The 18,891-nt window shown below is 50.0% G+C and overlaps 1 protein-coding gene across 1 annotated transcript in view; it reads right to left on the bottom strand.

Annotated features, from left to right (window-relative positions):
- The window catches only part of abca1a (ATP-binding cassette, sub-family A (ABC1), member 1A), a 37,839-nt gene continuing 18,948 nt past the window's right edge, over positions 1-18,891 (bottom strand). Inside the window, exons 10-49 of the mRNA XM_036516735.1 lie at positions 18,623-18,739; positions 16,921-17,115; positions 15,834-16,039; positions 15,304-15,480; positions 14,657-14,879; positions 14,332-14,553; positions 13,967-14,171; positions 13,752-13,862; positions 13,266-13,440; positions 13,016-13,147; positions 12,575-12,714; positions 12,296-12,433; positions 11,944-12,164; positions 11,485-11,557; positions 11,171-11,373; positions 10,982-11,030; positions 10,683-10,799; positions 10,261-10,409; positions 9,796-9,920; positions 9,573-9,671; positions 8,945-9,134; positions 8,666-8,760; positions 8,512-8,544; positions 8,271-8,376; positions 7,627-7,701; positions 6,804-6,973; positions 6,008-6,185; positions 5,776-5,891; positions 5,512-5,656; positions 5,276-5,399; positions 4,797-4,926; positions 4,385-4,505; positions 4,024-4,086; positions 3,773-3,879; positions 3,462-3,603; positions 3,065-3,199; positions 2,373-2,476; positions 2,002-2,094; positions 1,297-1,540; positions 1-789 (exon numbers count right to left, since the gene is read on the bottom strand). Of these exons, the coding sequence (XP_036372628.1) occupies positions 649-789; positions 1,297-1,540; positions 2,002-2,094; positions 2,373-2,476; positions 3,065-3,199; positions 3,462-3,603; positions 3,773-3,879; positions 4,024-4,086; positions 4,385-4,505; positions 4,797-4,926; positions 5,276-5,399; positions 5,512-5,656; positions 5,776-5,891; positions 6,008-6,185; positions 6,804-6,973; positions 7,627-7,701; positions 8,271-8,376; positions 8,512-8,544; positions 8,666-8,760; positions 8,945-9,134; positions 9,573-9,671; positions 9,796-9,920; positions 10,261-10,409; positions 10,683-10,799; positions 10,982-11,030; positions 11,171-11,373; positions 11,485-11,557; positions 11,944-12,164; positions 12,296-12,433; positions 12,575-12,714; positions 13,016-13,147; positions 13,266-13,440; positions 13,752-13,862; positions 13,967-14,171; positions 14,332-14,553; positions 14,657-14,879; positions 15,304-15,480; positions 15,834-16,039; positions 16,921-17,115; positions 18,623-18,739 (5,589 nt within the window). The 3' untranslated portion in view covers positions 1-648. The remainder of the gene's footprint in view (positions 790-1,296; positions 1,541-2,001; positions 2,095-2,372; positions 2,477-3,064; positions 3,200-3,461; positions 3,604-3,772; positions 3,880-4,023; positions 4,087-4,384; positions 4,506-4,796; positions 4,927-5,275; positions 5,400-5,511; positions 5,657-5,775; positions 5,892-6,007; positions 6,186-6,803; positions 6,974-7,626; positions 7,702-8,270; positions 8,377-8,511; positions 8,545-8,665; positions 8,761-8,944; positions 9,135-9,572; positions 9,672-9,795; positions 9,921-10,260; positions 10,410-10,682; positions 10,800-10,981; positions 11,031-11,170; positions 11,374-11,484; positions 11,558-11,943; positions 12,165-12,295; positions 12,434-12,574; positions 12,715-13,015; positions 13,148-13,265; positions 13,441-13,751; positions 13,863-13,966; positions 14,172-14,331; positions 14,554-14,656; positions 14,880-15,303; positions 15,481-15,833; positions 16,040-16,920; positions 17,116-18,622; positions 18,740-18,891) is intronic.

The following is an 18,891-nucleotide window of genomic DNA, read 5'->3' on the forward strand; positions in this document are numbered from 1 at the left end:
TCTGTCCAGTACATTCCATGGTGCATGCTCTGCACTTTCAACGACTTTCTGATTGGAGTGTAAAAAAAAAAAAACCCAATCTACTACATCAGGAAGTGTACTGGTCACAAAAAACCTGTTTATATATTTTGATACAAAGTTGCATATCAAAAGAAAATCAAATCAAATTGATAACAAATTGAGATTTTTTTTTCTTTTGGCTCTTGGTCTTGAGCCTGTGAATGATTGTGTTTCTTTGATATCAGTTGTCTGTACTCTGTACAAAAGAGAGTAGGCCCTGAATCTGCTGCCGATAGCAAGTGATTGGAATTACACTCATTGGCAAACCCTAGAGTAACAAGCACACATTGTTACAGCCCCACAACAACATAGCTGAGGAACAAATGACGTATATATTCAAGTTTCGCACTTGCTATGCTTCAAAACAGACGAGGGGCTCCAGGCACTTCCTCGTCAACAGAGTGGAATTTCTTTTCGTTTTTGCATTGACTTGCATTGAGCTTTATTTCGACGGTGTGCTTCCGTTCTCCGAGTTCCTCTTGCTTTTCGGGTGCGCGCTCCGCCGAAAAATGAAAAAAAGGACTAAACAAGATAAGAATTAAAAAAAACTCCTGCTTCAAGAGTTCCAGTTGTGGAGAGGCGTCCCGGTCACACGAAACTCTCTTTAATCTTTTCATCCTGCAGGAAGGTGTCGAGCTGTGCAATGTCCACCACGGCGTCCTTCCTGTTCAGTGAAATGTCTTTTAAGTGGTCCTCGTCACTTTGGTCCTTTGCAAAGTTAACAAATACCTGGGAGAGAGGGAGAGAGCAATGAGTGGTCAGTGTATGCCAGAACTACACATCTTAAAACGTGACAGAGCTCAACCAATCCCACGTTCACGTTCAGTAACAAGTCCTGCCCTAGGGAATCCATGCAATGATGGAAATCTGGATGTATGACCCTGACATTTTGCAATGGTGTTTTAAAAAGGAAAACTCCAAGCTTTGCTTTTTAAACGAGTTCATGTAATGGGTGTCCTTTATCATGTGATCCAGAAAATTATACTGTTGGGAATACTAAGCACTCAAATCTATCTGTCATGCCAGAGACATTCAAATGAATTTCAAGCGGAAATTTATAAAGATTAAGTGATGAGAAATTTGATGATTGCAGTATATTAAGAATAACCCTGGGTGCAAGATATTCACAAAGTAAGCCAATAAGATGTGACTGAATGAGAGGTTTAACATAAATGGCTGCACTTGTAACTGGCATGGTGATGCCGGTGCTGTGGAGGCTGGGTTGCCAGGTCTTACTTGGTCTAGTGTGGTCTGGGACACGGAGTAATCCTCTATCCGGAGCTGCTCCTTGTTCTTGGCCAGGATGCTGAAGATACGGGCCAGGGAGGTGAGGGAGGAGGGCAGCTGGTACTGCAGCATGTTCCTGTGCTTCTCCTTCAGCGTGCTGCCCGGCAGCTCCGTCTCGATGAACTCCATCACCTTGCGCAGGTCGGGGTCCGGGCCCGCCACGCGGAGGATGATGGTGTACCCGTCGCCAAACCTGGGAGAGAAAGACGCGCACCTTCAGCTCCGCAACACAAGTGTCCTTTTTTCCCCCAATTCTAGACCCTGGGTGTGCCAGTGTGTGCGGTCGCGGTCGCGCGCGCGTGTGTGTGTGTGTGTGTGTATATGTGTCCACGCTGATTGGCCTGATGTTTCCATTAGCTGTATACATTTCTACTGCTGCGTTTCCTCACAAACAATGCAGTAAAACTGACTTTTCATTAATTAAGAATATCATACCATCCACTACATTAAGAGCTTACTTTTCCTTAAAGTACCAGGTGCGTAAAATAAAAACGAGGTAGACCATAAAACAGCAGACCCTGAATCATAGCTAAGGAACATATTTTTCATAGGATCAGTCAGCCCTATGAAGTGCTTTAGCTGTGATGGAATCGCACTGAAACATGTTTGAGAGGCAGAGTGTCCTACCACACATGAGGGTCTCTGAGCTCTTACCTGTTCTTCAGGTGCTGGACGCTGCCCAGGCAGCGGAACCTGCCGTTAACCATGATGGCCATCCTGGTGCACAGGGCCTCACATTCCTCCATACTGCAGGGCAAACACAAGGAGGAGATACACAGCGGTCAGGAAGAGAGTGGGGGGGCTCTGACCCGCCAAGCAGAAGCACGCCATTGGCTGGATTTAATCTGAACTACCGCTCACCTCCCTCAAACTAACTCATATTCTGCCTCCCACCCCCCAACAGCTTCTTGCATTCAAAGCGGCAGTGTTACGGAATACAAATAATACAAGGTCATGCCTCTGACATGTGCACCACTCCCTCGGGTTCCCCTAAGAGTTTCGGGGGGGTTGAGAGTGCCTCTTACCTGTGGGAGGTAAGGACGACGGAGCGCCCCTCCTTGATGATACTGAGGATGCAGTTCCAGAGAGCGCGGCGGGCCTTGGGGTCCATGCCAGTGGTGGGCTCGTCCTGTCACCAAAAGCACAGCCAGGTTAACGGTGACCCACAGGTTGAGCAGGAAGCACAGACAGAACACCAGCAGCAGGGGTAAGACCGGCATCTTCGAGCCCGCCCGTCGCTTACCGTCGCCACGGCGCAACTGAGCAACAGCCCCCAGCTCTGCAGCTCCCTTCTTTTTCCTTTTTTTCCCCCCCTCTCAAGCGCTAAGCTTTAAGCACAACCTAATTACTGGGCCAGCAACACAAACAAACTGGCTCAGAGGGTGCGAGGGAACCGGCAAAGGAGCCACGAGTTCCCATAATTCCCCGCAGAGGAAGGTGGCCTGCCAATTATTTGGTTTTAATCTCAGGCTGGTTGCACAACCTCCCCCCCAAGCACCCATGCCACGGTTTTTTTTCTGAGAAAGCAGTGTCAGCTGAAGGCAGGCTGCTACGTGATTAATGTCACAAGGGCACTCTGTGAGAAGATGCTTTTGGCCCACTTAGGTAATCGCAGCTCCCTCGGGTCTGACCAAAGGCCCAGAGAACGAACTCTCCCAGCAAGGTTACTAAGTTAGCGGAACTGGGCAAGGGGGTGTTACCGCGTGGCTGCACTCACCAGGAACACCACAGGCGGGCCGCCGATCAGAGCCATGGCGGTGGACAGCTTGCGCATGTTCCCGCCGCTGTAGCTCCCGGCCGCTTTGTCCACGTACTTGGCCAGGCCCAGCTTCCGGATGCCCCACTCTGCAACCTGGTGGGGAGAAGCTCAAATATGAGACACTGCCCTCCATTAGCAAGGCAACAATGCACTTTTGCCACTTTTTTTTTCAACAGAACAAGCGTCTGGTGCAAAATGAACTCAACCAGCCGTAAGTAATTGGGAAAGGAGACTCAAAAGGGATAGTAATGGTGTAATGAGAAAACATAATAATTAAAGCATGGACTTCCTGTAAGGATTCCTAGTTAGTCATGACTGTGTTCTGCCCCTTCCCGCCCTGTGAGTCAGCTCTTACCTCACACACTTCCTTCTCAGGAACGCCCCGCAGGATGGCATAGAACTCGAGGTGCTCCCGGCCTGTAAGCAGGTCGTTGATGGCGTCGAACTGGGGACAGTAACCCATGTTCTGGTGCACCTCGTCGATCTCTGTCAGCACGCTGCCCACCCAACAACAACAGACTGTCAGTTTGAGGGCACTGGAGACGTGCCAGCTGGACTTCTGTAATCTAGGCTTCAGTAACTTCGACGTTATTTGGCAACTATGTGACCTTATATGATGACGCTGTTGTTATGTGGTAGTGGTGCATTTTAGGCAGTATGACTCACCTCTTCCCAGCCAGATGGGCCTCTCCGCTTGTGACCACAGAGTCCCCAGTCAGCATTTTGAATGTGCTTGTCTTTCCGGCTCCGTTCACTCCCAGCAGGCCGAAGCACTGGAGACACAGATGAGAACATAGCCCTGGTTAACGAGCTGCTCAAGGCCAGTGACCTGCATGAACATGACCCGATGTTCCACAGAACAAAACAGAACACTCCTTGGAAACCGGATCAGAACCAGGTGTTGAATGTGAGCCTACCTCTCCAGGTGGGATGCCCACGCACAGGCGGTCCACGGCTGGCTTCTGCTTCCTCTTGTACACCTGTGGACCCAAACAACACACAACGTCAGGACTATTGCTTCCCCTCCAAACAGGTCCAACCCTAGGGCACCTGTAGAGCTGGGACCAGGCTGGCTCACTCCAGAATGGTTATCTGGACTTTCCATAATCCTTTATTTCACACTAACAGTCATTATGTGTCAACATATTATGGCTGCAGGGTTGCAGGGAATCCAATGGGAAAGCAGTCATGCTGGGTTAGCTCATGCCAGCCTGCTTCCAGCTCTGTAGTGGAAGACTACAGTGGGACTAGCCTATCTCCATGGTGATGACCCCTCACCTTGGTCAGCTGTTTGAGCTCCAGAATGTCCGTGTGTCCGCCTCCGCCCAGAATCCGCTGCCTCTCCCTGGCAACGTCCTCGTCCTCATCGCCAATGGGACTCAGCTTGGTGCTGACTGACCTACAGAGCAAGAAGATCATGTTTCTATTATTCAGCTTCTCAGCATAGACACTTACACAGGACAACTCACTTATCATATGGAGATGCTGTCCTTGCTATTTCTTTCTGTAGTCAGATATATTACACTGAAGCAGCTCAGGTTAAGTCCCCGGTTTGGGTGAACTGTCTTTCTGCACTTCCTTGACTATGACACATTTCTTCTCTGTGATACTGTGGACCTGCACAGGGCTGATGGACTGTGGTTAGAGTCCATCGTCTGCTTGAAGAGGTGTACCCAAGGGCGGAGTTTACCTGGCCTTGATGCAGAAGCGGTACTGGATGAGCACGGTGATGCAGAAGAAGACCACGCCCTCCACGGCCATGGCGAACAGGTTCTTGCCCACCATGTCCCAGGCCAGTGGGGAGCGGAAGCGGTTCTCACCTGGAGCCGAACAGCAGAACCCACAGTCAGAGAGAGAGTGACAGCGCCCTGCTAACCACCATACTCATACAGCTTTATCCCCCAACAATCTGTGCACCACCACAGCTAGACATAATGACTAACCACCACAAACAGTATTTAACATTCCTAATTTGTGTAGGCATTTTCATTAGGAGTGATTTAAGAGGCCATTGTGCATGCAGTTCATGTCATAGAACCTGGGCGTGGGAACACAACGGCAAGTGACATGTCCGTGATAAAAACGCCCATGCTAAAAAGCACTGCCTTTTTGTGGCATGCAAGACAAGTCTCAGATGCGACTCATCCAACTTGGACCATTGCACCTTACCGAATCTCTCCAGGGCGTCAGCCATGGCCTGGTTCTTCACCATGTCAATGAGGCCCCGACCCAGGCAGAAGTGCGGGAAGATCAGGAACACGTTCTTCAGGATGTCGTTGATACCGCCGATCTCCTGTATGAAGGGAGAAGAGGTCAGGCCAGGTGAGGCTGGGCTCTCTCTGAGGTGCTTGTGTGATGGGCGTTCTTTGAGAAAATGAGTGAATGGAAAGGGACTTCCCACTTACATTGCTGCCGAAGAGCTCCAAGACAAAGGTGGAGACACTGCCGTTGATCCCGATGAGGATGTTGACGCTGGTGAGGACCACATAGGCCGTGCTGGGGATCTTGAAGAAGAAGGAGGCTGGGTACATCAAGGGGGTGATGGACCACCTGGGACAGAGGGAGCACAGGTTAGTACATCCAGAGACACACACTCACAAAAACACCAGACGGAGATGATCAACGCCCACTGATAGCAAAGTGGTCAAAGTCCTGTTGTGTACACTCACCCATAGAGAAGCAGCAAGAGAGCCAGAACTGGCAGGTTTGTGGAGGAGACGTAAGCCTCTTGTTGGAAGCAGACAAAAATGATGATGACGAGGGTCGCCGGGACGACATAGTTGCACTGAGACACAGAGAGAGTCAGCTGTGAGTTTCCAGGACAAAGCGATCCACTGATAAAGTGAGCGCAGACCCATAGATGGTCTTGCTATTCCCCGTACAACCACTAGCGGGACTCACCATATCCCAGACGAAGTTGGCCAGCCAGTAGAGGAAGGGCTGCACCCCGCTGATGAACTGCATGTGCTTGGCCTTGTTGACGCGCTCCTGGATGAGGAAGACCACGAAGCTTGCCGGCACGAAGGACATGGCGAAGATCACGCAGATGGACACCAGCACATCCACCGAGGTGGTCATCCTGCAAAGAGGATATCATCACTGTCTCTGCTCTGGCAGTGTGGACAGAGAGTAAATCAACCCCAGCTTAAACTGCTACTGCTACTACTTTAGTATCCAGTAAACATTTACGCTACTTGTGTATCACTGTTTTCCCGTGATTTCTTTTCTGTGCCCATTTTCCTATCTGAGGTAATGCATACTGACCTACGTCATGTCTTTTCATTGATTGTAATTATATTAAATTTCATCAAAATTCATGCAATGCTTGCTGTGGGTGATGTTACTGATTGAATGATTAATGCGTCTGGTTACATGACTGAGTCATTGCTCGACTGAAAAACAGACTTATGGACTCAATTGACTGAATTGATTCAATTGCTCGATAAACTTAATGTTGCCTGAAAAGCCCTGTGGCAGTAGCGCCAGTAACCGTGTTGACCTGATTGATACTTGAGTCTTAACGATAGACCTTGAGCTCTATTTTTATTACTGTGGTAGTCTTGTAGTATTGCTGATACAACTAATTATCTTGGCAGAGTGATGCAGGTTGTTATGAGCGTGAACACTGGTGGTCTTATTAAGGCGGGGCTCACTCATGGGCCCACGTCAATCAGGGAAGGGGGGGGCGTGGACTTACAGTGCCACCTGGGACAGCTGCTCCTTGGTGAGGTTGAGCGGGTGGTTGTAGGCGGTGATGCCGAATTTGCTGGGGTCCTCGCCGGCCGGCAGGTTGGCCCGCAGGATGCCGTTGTTCATCACGTTGAGGAAGGAGCCGATGCTGTGCCAGCCCTTGTTGTTGAACCAGATCTGGGGGTAGGAGAGGGGGGAAGGGGTTGGGGAAAGGAAGGAGCGGTGGTCAGAGGGGTCATCTTGGCTGCGGGCCAGGAGGGCAAGGAAGCGAGATCTGAATCCAGATTGTGCCGGTCTGAACCGGAGGAAGTGAAACAAACTGCTGAGCAAAACCAGCTGCTGTTTTTTTTCCGGTTGTCACTTTAAGGAAAAAAACGGGAAGTCAATCCTCTTGTTATTGCACAAAAGGTTTATAAAGGGTCAGTCCATTCTGCTAATTCATGTCTCCTTATAAGGAATACACTCTTTTCAGCAATATGAGGTTCTCCATCCTTATCAAGGCATGTATGTACCTGGGGCAGAAGTGCTTATTGACAGGGGTCAGTGCTGTGTACAGTGTGTTGATTATGTAAATTTTCAGCTGATTTCGCATGGGAAATCATGAATTCCTGGTTTGTAATCCAAAAACAAAGGTCCTTCCCATGCTCCCCTTGGAGCCCAGCTTTTCCCGGTATTCCTCGGAGGTATTACTACATAATGGAATTACGCAACAAAGCACGCGGAGACCTTGGAGGGGATGAAGGCTGATTTCCCAAGATGCAACAGAGGTCAGAAGGATGCAGACAGACAGGGGGAGATAGGGAGAGAGACGGGGAGAGGGCGAGACTAACCTTCACGTTATCCTTTGTGTCCAGTCCCTGGATGAAGCCGGACAGACTCCTCAGGAAGCGGTCGGCCGCGGTGCCCTGATAAAGAGTCGAAACACACACGCTCAACACGAGGAACACACCGTGGGCTTGATAAGCAGCAGCCCACTCAGAGTGAATGAGCCGTTAAGTATCATCTAATTAAACATAATTCACTGTGTAGCTCAGACTGAGCAATTTCAGCATTTTAATTAAGCTCTTTGACAGCATGTTGTAAATTTAAAAAGGTAATTTTTCAATCAAGTCCTTTAAAAAAGGCTGTGTTTAAAGGCAACTGTTTTTAACCACCATTTCTAACTGTATGTGGGGCTAAATACTATCAATGCACATAAAATATATACACGCATTTATGGATGTACACATCCAAATTTTAACATTTTGTGAAGAAATATTATGTACAGGAAAGTCATCCTCTTTTTAGCAAGCTAACACCTTGGTTGTTTGCTGATTGCTCTGATCGCTCACTCGACTTGCTCGGTGCAATCAGCCATTCAGTGTGCTGGTTACTCTTGTCTGCATACTGTATTAAACTAAATTAAACACATGGCGCGCTCTCAGCCCCATGTGTTCTGATGCAGGGAGAGAGGAGAGGAAGGAGGCGGTGTTACCTGCTCCAGGCTGAACCGGCTCCTGATGTGTGAGATGGCATCGTCAATCTCGTCGGCTGGAGGAAGGAACTGCGAGCTCCTGGCACCCAGTGAGAATCCACCATACCTGAAGGAAAAGCCCACACGTTAATGGTGTAATACACCGGGCAACAGCGATTTGAAATGGCCAACTGAGACAAAAGCTGTTCATTCAAAAGGCTACATGTATCACTTTGAAAAACATGACGCCTCGTCAACGTACCTGAATTCATTCACCCAGATCTTGTTCTTCAGGCTGTGAACAGATACGCAGACCCCAGTCAGACCCACCACTTTGTGATTTGCACCAATACCAAAATCTCTTTGAAGCACAGCATTTGACAGATGACAGATTATGTTGTGCATGTTTCCTGTACCTTTTGCCAATGATCTGGGCGTACGTTTTCACCAGGTAGTCAGAAATATTTCTGCCAGTCAAGTTTTGCAGGGTGTCCTTCGAGCTGATTTTCCTCTGTGAGAAGAGGAGCAGAAAAAAAATTAGTTTCATTTATTCATTTATTCATTTATTCATTCAGTTTCCAGCAGCAATCCTACGAACATATTCACCAACAGAACAGCACTCCTTTACCGCTCTCGACATTTAAGGGTTTCTGCTGTGGACCCAATTTTTTTGGAAAGGGGGGGGTTCCTCGTACCTGTGGGGGCGGCAGGCCCCCGGCTCCCACGGGACACTCCGGCAGCATCTTCTTGCGCCCCTCGCAGCTGCACTCGCACAGTGGGGAAGGGTTCTCCATGCTCCAGTTGCCGTTCAGGAAGAGGTCAGTCACGCTGGCCGGAACGGGCGGGGCGCTCCACTCCAGCTCCTCCGGCTCACACGGCATGTCCCTGTCACGGCGAGGGGAGAACGCTCCGTCACGACCCCGCCATCGCCCTCGCACGCGCCACACCACAGCGTGTAGCCACAGGGTGACACACTGGGAAAGGAGCATTGCTTCTACCCCGACAGGCTCCAGATTAAACTCCCACTGCTATTTAACATGACTTGCTTCAAGAAACATCCATCTGTATAAACGCGTGACATGTAATAATGTCAGTCATGTAAGTCACCCTGGAGCATCTGCTAAGCAAATGTACTAATGTACTGCGCTAATGTTATGTTAATATATCATTCCACTGCGATTTCTTCACTCCCTGTACCCCCAGATACAGGTACCCTTTTGCATTTTGAATGCGGCTGACAGCTCAAATGCAAGACAGTGATAATCACCGAAAAACTCTGTGCCTAGGCTGAGGTGGACAGAGAGGACAGGCGCCAACACTTACGGAATGGCCTCTCCTTCCATGCATCTCGTTCCAAACCCGGGCTCATCAGTTAGAGCGCCCAGTAACTTCTGAGTGTTGGTGTCTTCAGGGGCGTCGTTGCTGTGAGAAGAGCAAGATCACAGGACAAATATTAGACATTATGTCATAAATAACTGGCCATCGTTGACCATAGCTACTGCTGGTTCTTATAACAACAGCAAAGGAGTTCTCTCTGCTCTCGTACCTGATAAAGGTGAACTGCTCATCATACATCCATGGATGCAAGGCCAGGCTGGGGTACTTCCCGAACGGCGGAACGATGAGACTGAAGACCAGGGCGATGCACACAAACACAGCAGGCAGCACGATCTGAAACCAGGAGGAAATCATTTAAATACAGACCCCCCCGCAATGGGAGGAAGGCTACATCATACAGACAGAGCTGTTCTGAATCATCAAGACCTCCAAGGCCTAACACCGACAATCACAGGCCAGACATGCTGGTCCTTAGTTCAGGGTCAATCTCCCACTCCAAAGATGGATCCTTTGAGGGAGTTTTTCTCCAAAGACACTAACCCCAGAACAGAAACTGTTTAGACTGGATTGGATTGGGTTGGGCATCAAGCTCAAAGAAGACATTGGTAGCTGGTCAAAGTGAGATATGTATCTACAAAGCTGACTGAAGGACACATTTCAAGGACCAGCCTACCTGAGCGAAAAATCCCTTCCTGGAGCGGCGGGCGTACAGGAACCTCTTCCACAGCAAGGCCACAAACTGCTGCCTCTTTAGGCTCCACCCCTTCACCTGATACGAGCCCTTCCCGTCCGCACCTCCCAGCCAATCAGTTTCCCGGGATTCTAGTGGGGGGGGGGGGGGAGAACGCTCTGCATCACCCACGGTAACATGCACACAACACCAGGCACTGTGTATGAAGCATGTGTGGAATGAAATAATGTGGTCACATTTAAGATCCACAAAGGGACCAAAGGGCACGTGCCCTCCATGGTGAATCATGGGGAATGCTGAGCAGCCATTACTAATCAATCCCATATCGATCTATCCCTTTGATGGCAGGCTGTGAAAATTGAAGCGTGGTGGTTTTAGACCGACATTATGTGCAAATGTGTTACCTGGGTCTCCCTCGGAGTCATTGAAGTCGAAGCCGTCGTCCTCGGTGAAGGGCCTGAGGCAGCTCTGGTGATCTCCGAAAGCATGCCTGCGATTCCTGCGAGCCGGGATGGTGCCGTCTGAGAAACAAGTACAGGTTACAGTTCGTGGAGAGAAGAGAGAAAGGAGAGAGCAAATATACACAACCATACACTCACATGCAGAAACACATGCTAATGCACACCCTCATGCATGTGAACACACACAAGCACACATCCACCCATCTGTACAGACACACTGCCAGTTTTGGAAAGTCTCTTACCTGAAAGTTCTGCATCAACCCCACTGTCCTCAGCTACTTTCAGGAAGATCTACAGAAAGAGGGGATATCATAGCGCCATCAGAGGACTGATTCAATGTTCTCAGTGTATTGTAATGGTAACGGTAGCAGTAATGACAATAGACCCCCTAATGGTTGCTGTGGAAATCGCAGGGCATGCTGTCACTGTACCTCCTCCAGCGTGGTGTCAGAGATGCCGTAGCTGGAGATGCCGAGGTCGGAGAGGCGGTCGTCGATCTCGTGGAAGAGCTCGACGAAGGCGCCGTCCTTGGCCGACTCGTAGGGCAGCACGTAGGTGATCTCGTGGCCCAGGTCCTCCACCATGCGTGCAGCCGGCACGTGCTTGAAGATCACGTTGGAGATGAGGGAGATGTCTGCGAGGCGGGGAGAGGGGTGGGGGGCGTCAGGAACCGTGGGCACCAAGAATGTTACTAAGAATGCTACGCTTTTCCCTCCGTCCAACCCGGAGCGTCACGCCTTCTTACCGATCGTGGTGGTTTCGCTCTCGTGGTCGCTGCCCAGCCCGGCGTCGGAGCTGCTCTCAGAGACGCTGTCCTCCTGCAACGGGAATGACCACCAGTTACCACCCCCATACTGTCACAGGTTTACCCGTCCTTCACCATAATGCTCTACATACTGTGAAAATGCCTTCAATTAGAGCACAACAGTTAGGAGCTAGACTACAAAACAGCAGCATTATTTCAGACAGGACAAAGGGAAAATGATTTGGTAAAGTATGGATATATTGTGGGGACACTGCAAAGTTAGGTTGCCAAAACCTGAACCTTTCCCACTGTACAGCGGTAAATAAATCAAACTCCACCACTATTTCCTTATTTTTTCACTGTAAAACACTTATAAACACATGGGGATGTTTTCTCAGAGACTGAATGGTGGAGAGACTGCTCCCATGTGGCCGTGTGCGGTCACTGTGGCTCACCCACCTTCTTGATGTAGGAGACGGTGCTGCTGGAGTTGCGGCAGGAGCTGAGGGACAGGTCCATGTCCCTCTTGACCAGGGTGAGGTAGTAGCCCGTGCCCAGCTGGGTCTTCAGGAAGAGCGAGGAGCCCACACAGCATAGCTTCCCATGGGAGATGATGGCGATGCGGTCCCCCAGGATGTCGGCCTCATCCATGTGGTGGGTGGAGAGGATGATGGTGCGGCCTGGGAAGGGGAAGTGACCACGAAACACGTCAGAATTGGCTACACCAAAACATCCAAAAACATTTCTGTGCTGCCCGCTCATACCCAAAGCTTGAATGTGACTGGAGGAAAAATGCTACAAAGGGGGTTACCTTGACGATACTTGAGGAGGAGGTCCCAGATGCCTCGGCGGGCGTAGGGGTCCACACCAGCAGTGGGCTCGTCCAGGATGACGACCTTCGACCCTCCAACGAAGGCCAAAGCAACCGACAGCTTCCTCTGCATGCCTCCTGTGAATCAAATGGCCATGGGGATAAGTCATCAGGATCTTCCCAGAGATCATTACATCACAATACCCCCTGACCCCTCTACCACACTGTTAATACTTCAAAGCCTGGCATGTAACCATCAGACAGGAAGCTGCCACTCACCAGACAGCTGGCTGGTTCTGGACTTGCGCTTGTGCGGCAGGCCGATGTCGCTGACGATCTGCTCCATCTCCGCCTTCACCGCCTCCTCGGGCAGCCCTTTCAGACGAGCGTAGAACCAGATGTGCTCCTCCACGGTCAGCCTGGTCGAGACAATAGCACAAGGCAAAGGTCAGGCTATGCTCATCACTACCGGTCTTTGAGGAATCCCTTCAGGATGACAGATTTTATGCATCACTTGTATGACACAGCCTACACGGCCTCTCCAGTCCCAGAGCACTGCTGTCAGAACAGTTTAGTCCAGATGAACTGTCAACCACTAGCTACTGTATGTACTGCCTTCAATCTACGAGCTGAACACATTGCCATGTCCTGAGGGTGTGAATGTTTTATAAGGCCAGCAGCCCAGCAGGACCAGGTTTGGGTACCCCCGCTACCACGTACATGCTGAAGAGGACGTTGTGCTGCGGGCACACGCCCAGGTTCTTCCGGATGGTGCTCAGCTCTGAGCGGATGTCCTTGCCCAAGATGTAGGCGGTGCCAGACGTTGGAGGGAACAATCCGGTCAGGATCGACCTGGAAACGGAAACTTGTTTAGACACCCTTAAAGCACAACACTGGCCTTGACTTGCCCATACCCTACCTTAAAAACACTGCAAAAAAAAGCCAGCTCAGAGCAGTTAGCAGCCCTTACATGGTGGTAGTCTTGCCCGCTCCGTTGTGGCCCAGGAAAGAGGTGATCTGGCCCTCGTAGAAGCCCAGGCTCAGCCCATCCACAGCCAGCTTGTTCCCGTGGCTGTACACCTTCACCAGGTTCTCGATGTAGACGCCAGGCTCCAGGTGGGCCGGCTCCTCCTCGATGCACACAGCTGGGGAAAGTGAGAGTGTTCACATAGGCAAATCAGGGCCATGGTGCGGTGCTGTTTTCCATATAAACAGTTATCAGAGGCCAGCACTCTAATGGTAAATTAAATTTTGAAATCAGACCAGTCATTTCCTTCTCTTGCAAGTCACAATTTGCTATTCACATCTGCCATCGTACTCAAAGACATTCCCCTGGAATTCTAGGTACATATGTAGAGGGGTCTTTCTGCTGTTCTTTCCACTGTTACCCTACCCTGACACTGCTCTTCCCTCAGCACAGATAAACATTGTAAAGAAGCTGCACAGAAACACCTACCATCTGCATTCCCCTTCTTGCCCAGTGCAGCGGCTGCATTCTCCCCACTCTCCCCACACCAGTAAGACTTGGTGAAGGGGAAGTACCAGGGCCTGGGGATGCCGTACTGGCCTGGAAGAGACCAATCACGTGTTAGGAAAGAGAACCGAGGATGTCACAATGTGCATCATAATATCCCAGAGAACTGCACCTCTGAGTGGACATGCTCCGCCTACCTGGGAAGACCGCCTCAATGTACCAGGTCATGAGTCCATAGAGGAAGGCGTCGAAGTACATGAGCACGATGGAGGTGGTGAGGCTGTAGCTGTCCTCCTCCAAGGGGCTGGCGAGCAGGTTGGTCCACTGGATGCCCACCCCTTGCTCCTCGAAGAGGGCGAAGTACTCGCACCCGAAGCCAAATGCCACCGGGGATAGAAGGCTCTGCACGGAAGAGGGGGGAAGCGAAAGCAACCTCATAAACTCACCCATATACAAAACCTGGACCAATACTCATCCCAAACAGGCAAAAGGAGAAATCTCAGCTAGTGCACATCAGATTCAAATCAGCAGCTTTACATTCAGAAGTGTGGACGGCACTCACCGCAACGACTTTGGCGCCAAAGCCCACGTAGTCCTGCCAGGCCACGCACAGAACGTAGGGCAGGTAGAGGGTGAAGTAGATGATGCCCCCACAGGCGGCCGCCAGGTTGGCGCGGGAGAAGATGGTGCTGATGAGGAAGCACTGCATGATGGTCACCACGGCGAAGGAGCCCAGGAACAGGAACACCACCCCCGGGTCACTGTAGGGCAGCAGGTTTCCCATCTGCGGAAAGACGAGGGAGAGGGGCCAATGGCCAGTCACACCTCAGGACTTGGGCTCTCACCAAAGTAACAGGGAGAAGCACTGGAGAGGGGGTGGGCGCTACCTTGAGAATGAGGACCAGGAAGGAGGCGCTGATGAGCAGGGGGATCAGACTGCTGATGAACCAGCTGAGCCACAGGATTAGGTTGTTCAATCCCATGATCCTCATGGTCTCCTTGAGGCGGGCCTCCTTCTCATACACGATCCCCTTGATGATGATGGCCACCGAGTACATCCAGGCCAGGGTCATGAAGAGGGGCATGGACCGGCTCATCACGCGAAGGAATCTGGGGACCGAACAGCAGCCGTGATGAAGCATGCAATCCGGGCATTCCTAGCACGGTGCCTCTATGCTAACTATGCTAACTGCCTTGCTAGCGAATGGCTCCATCTTATCCAGGTCGATGCACTTTGGAGCAATTCACATATCTGATGGTCACAGCCCTTTACAGCCCCAATTAAAACCACGCAAGATGTTATCAGTGCCAGGCATCAAAGCACAACATACAACCAGCTGCCAGGCCTAAGACATAACAATCTCAGTGTCAACCTACTTGGGTTTGGCGGCATTGATTTTTACAGATATGCCGTGAGGTGGTTCAGAGCGAGAGAGGAAGTGTGAGGGCAGAACGGGAAGGCATGTGCGTGACACGATGGCTTTGGGGGGGAACTTCAGTGAAGCCTTGCGGTCGGCCTGCGCAGGACACTCACATGTCGTCCACGTAGCAGGGATAGGGCATCTGCTGGATGTACACCCCCGTCTTCTCCTTGCTGCCGGTGATTGCCCGGATGATGCCGTGCTCGATGACGTCCTGGAGGTAGGAGAACCCACCCCAGATGTAGCGAAGGTCCTCAAATGGGTCAGCTCTGGGACCTGGGTCCCAGTACCTGCACAGATACAAAGCCTTTAATGGGATCTGATCTCTGACCCGGTGGATTATGGGAATGAGAAATCAAAATAGACCACACAACCAGCAAAACAGACTTTGAAAAGCTAAATTCAGAGTATTTCACACTCTTCAATTCCAAGTGATGGATCTGAATACCAACTCCACAGTGGTTGTCAACAGAGGCATCGCTAACATATTTCTTTTCTACCATGTTCACAACCATCCAGCGTTTCTACAAATGACTCAATTGGACCTCACAGACTTTCCCTGAACCACTGCTAGTGAGCTACTGTGTAAACTAAAGCCCCCAAACAAGAATGCTATTTTGGAAACAGGCAAGTGGAGGCGTACCCGTCCTTGATCTTGTTGGTGCGCTCCACATTGTCGATGTCCATGCGGATTTTGTAGTTGACGTTGGGTGGCAGCTCCGAGCTGTTGGACCGGATGTCTGGGAAGACGATCCCAGCCCAGAACTTCCTGTCGTCCAGCAGGCGCATGGACTTGTTCACCAGCCTCTCCTCGTTAGCGACAGGCTCCAGCTTATCCAGGTTGACACACTTTGGAGGGGAGCAAACAGCGCTTATTGAGTAACTGAATAAAGCAGGACTAATTGAGTCTTTCTTGGACTGTGGACCACAGCTGCTTCTGAAACAGTCCAAATAAGAGAGATGAGGACTGAATGCTGACTGAACATAGATGGATTACTGTGATTTGATTCATAAGCTGAGGTTCAGCAGGAGTTTAGTAGTTCAAGAGTCATATCAAAAGCCTCATTATGGGAGCACTAGAACAGATTGCTGCACAGAGTGTTGCACTAGCTTCTCTAATGCCTTTACTTTGCATTTGCTGATCCAGAATAATGACAAAATGGCTTTTTTTCTGAGAGAGAATTGTTTATTAATTAGATTTACTGGGTCATGGAAAATTAGATTTTCTGATGACTGGTCAGAACCAAACGCATGCTTTTTTCCACACTGGGTTAACACGATTGCTAATAATAGACAACTTTATTCCAGGAAATAAATGAAGCTCCTATCCTACGAGGTTAACTGTTTGTGGGAAAAACATCAGTGTCAAAGGCTAATGTAACGCAGCTGTTTTGCCCATACCCCTTTCCAGGGGAGAGATATAGTGACCTAAAATGGCTGCCTTTGTGCTTCCTTCCAAGGCTATGAATGAGGGCTCTGTAAAAGGAAGGATCAACTTCAGTCAATGAGAAAGTCCCCTGACGCTATGAGTCATTTTCTGTCTTGCGTGTTACGTTGTGACAACATTGCCAGAGGAAACGGACCTGCAGACTCAGAGAGCTCCATTTCTGGAGACATCTGCTGAGCTGTCTCTTCAGGAGAACTGCAAAGGGGAAGTGATGTGTGTTTCACTGCATGTGTGTTTCGTGACTGTGCGTGCGTGTGACTGCGCGCGTGACAGAGGCACTGACCTCCATGAAGCGCGATATGGTCTGGATGGCCTGGTCGGTCTCGTTGAAGACGTCCCTCCAGGTGACGGCAGTCCCCTGTGGGCGCGTGTCTTCAGAGGCCTTGGACAGGAAGCTGGAGACGTCCTCCACGCGCCAGGACGTGCTGCTCAGCTGGGCGTTCAGGAAGCGGGCGCTGGCATTGTTCTGGAGGAGAGTCTGTGCAGAGGAACACAGAAGACACCATCCGTCAGCGTCTGTGTCAATGTATGTGCCTGTGCGTGTGTGTGTGTGTGTGTGTGTGTGCATTCATCTGTGTGTGTGAACCAGACATCTAATAGGTCCTCCTTATTAGAGACATCTACATCTCATCTCTACAAAGTATACAGGAAACATCAACAGTATCTACACGTAACTGGCATGCAAAAAGGATGTGTCAAAAAATCAATTGACAAAATCTGTCGGGAGAGTTTAAGTTACTATTAATAAGTTATGCTTCACATATGTCACAATACAATACTATACTGAACCAATTACATATATGACTGTGGAATTAGCTAATTATAATTGTTCAAGGGCACTAGTGTCAATCTAACACGAGACAACAGGGAGAGTACCTCATCCCCCCACAAGGGGGCAGTGTAGCATTGTGTGAGTATCATTCGTCTACAGTGAAAATCAAACAGAAGTGCTGAAGCTGCAGGTAACTCATGTCACACCAGCACGGGGCATTGTGTGGTAAATAACTCCTCTAGATAATGGGGCATTACGTAACCCGCCCAGCAGCAGGCTGCCATCCACAAAACCAGTCATACACAAACAGTGGCGAAGAACACCAGCTGTCAGCTGCTGTAACGTCATGTGGCCGGGCAACTTTACTCTCAGTCTATAGGAATAAGTAAAAGAAATGCTTACTTTCAATGTATTGGAGCAACTTGTTTACATTCTAGATCAGAAAGACTGCCCCCAATAACAAGTTCTTTGTCTGCGCTCATTAGAAACGATTCGCTGAAATTAACCATGCCCGAGGACACACTTTGCCACATAACTTATTGACAGCTATGGACAAATTGATTACACGCTGAAATTAGCAACAGAGATTATAGTGACATATCTGTTTGTTTGTCCGCGCTTGCTGACAAACAGCAAGTGCTATTTGTGCACAAGGGCACTCCAATGGAGCCCTACTTTTTCTTAACGCACTGTATGACTGATATGATTCAAATGTTCCACTGACCATAATTATCTTAATGCATCTTAGTATTTTATTCATAGCATGCCAGCCTGCCCTCTTTTAATCGATTGTGCAGGCAAATATTTATAAATGCATACAGAGTGTTTTGTACACAGACGTCTTCTTGGAATGTCCAGCGACATTCCTATGGTGTTTCTGTGTGTTACGCGTTTGGCGGTGTTTGACCATATCCTCCCCCTACTCTTGTACACTGAGAGGAATGGAGAGGGCTGGAATGCCGGTTTACGAAAACTGACTCTAAAAAGTCTCAGAAGTTTTGAAAAAGGTTCAAATCATGGGCTGGATGGAGCTTGCATGCCATCTACCTGACCTACTATAAAGTGTCGTTCAGCATAAAGGGACGTGTGTGAAATAGTAAGGATAGTGTGAGCTTTGTTGAGGGTGCAGGAGACAACAAACAGCGTGGGGGGGTGTCTCAGCATGCGAGCTGAGCTGATCATGTGGTTTTTCGGGCGGGAGGTGCGGACCTACCCGAACCAGGTCCATCTCCTCGCCGTTCTCCATGAAGTTCCACACTTTGGGCCTCATCTCCTCCCACATACCCCCCAGGTCCCTCAGGACGCCCAGCTCCTGGAAGGTCCTGTTCACCTGGGGCGCAGAGTGACAGCAGACAGCGTTAGCAGGCTGGCTCTTCGGAAAACGCCGGGCTAATGCCTGAAACCCCCCACCACCACCACCACCACGGCCCTGGCAGCAGTGAGCCGAGTGGCAGCTAGCCCCCCGCTGTGTGGGAGCTAGGT

Source organism: Megalops cyprinoides, chromosome 22 (genome assembly GCF_013368585.1).
Source record: "Megalops cyprinoides isolate fMegCyp1 chromosome 22, fMegCyp1.pri, whole genome shotgun sequence".
Lineage (NCBI taxonomy): Eukaryota > Metazoa > Chordata > Actinopteri > Elopiformes > Megalopidae > Megalops > Megalops cyprinoides.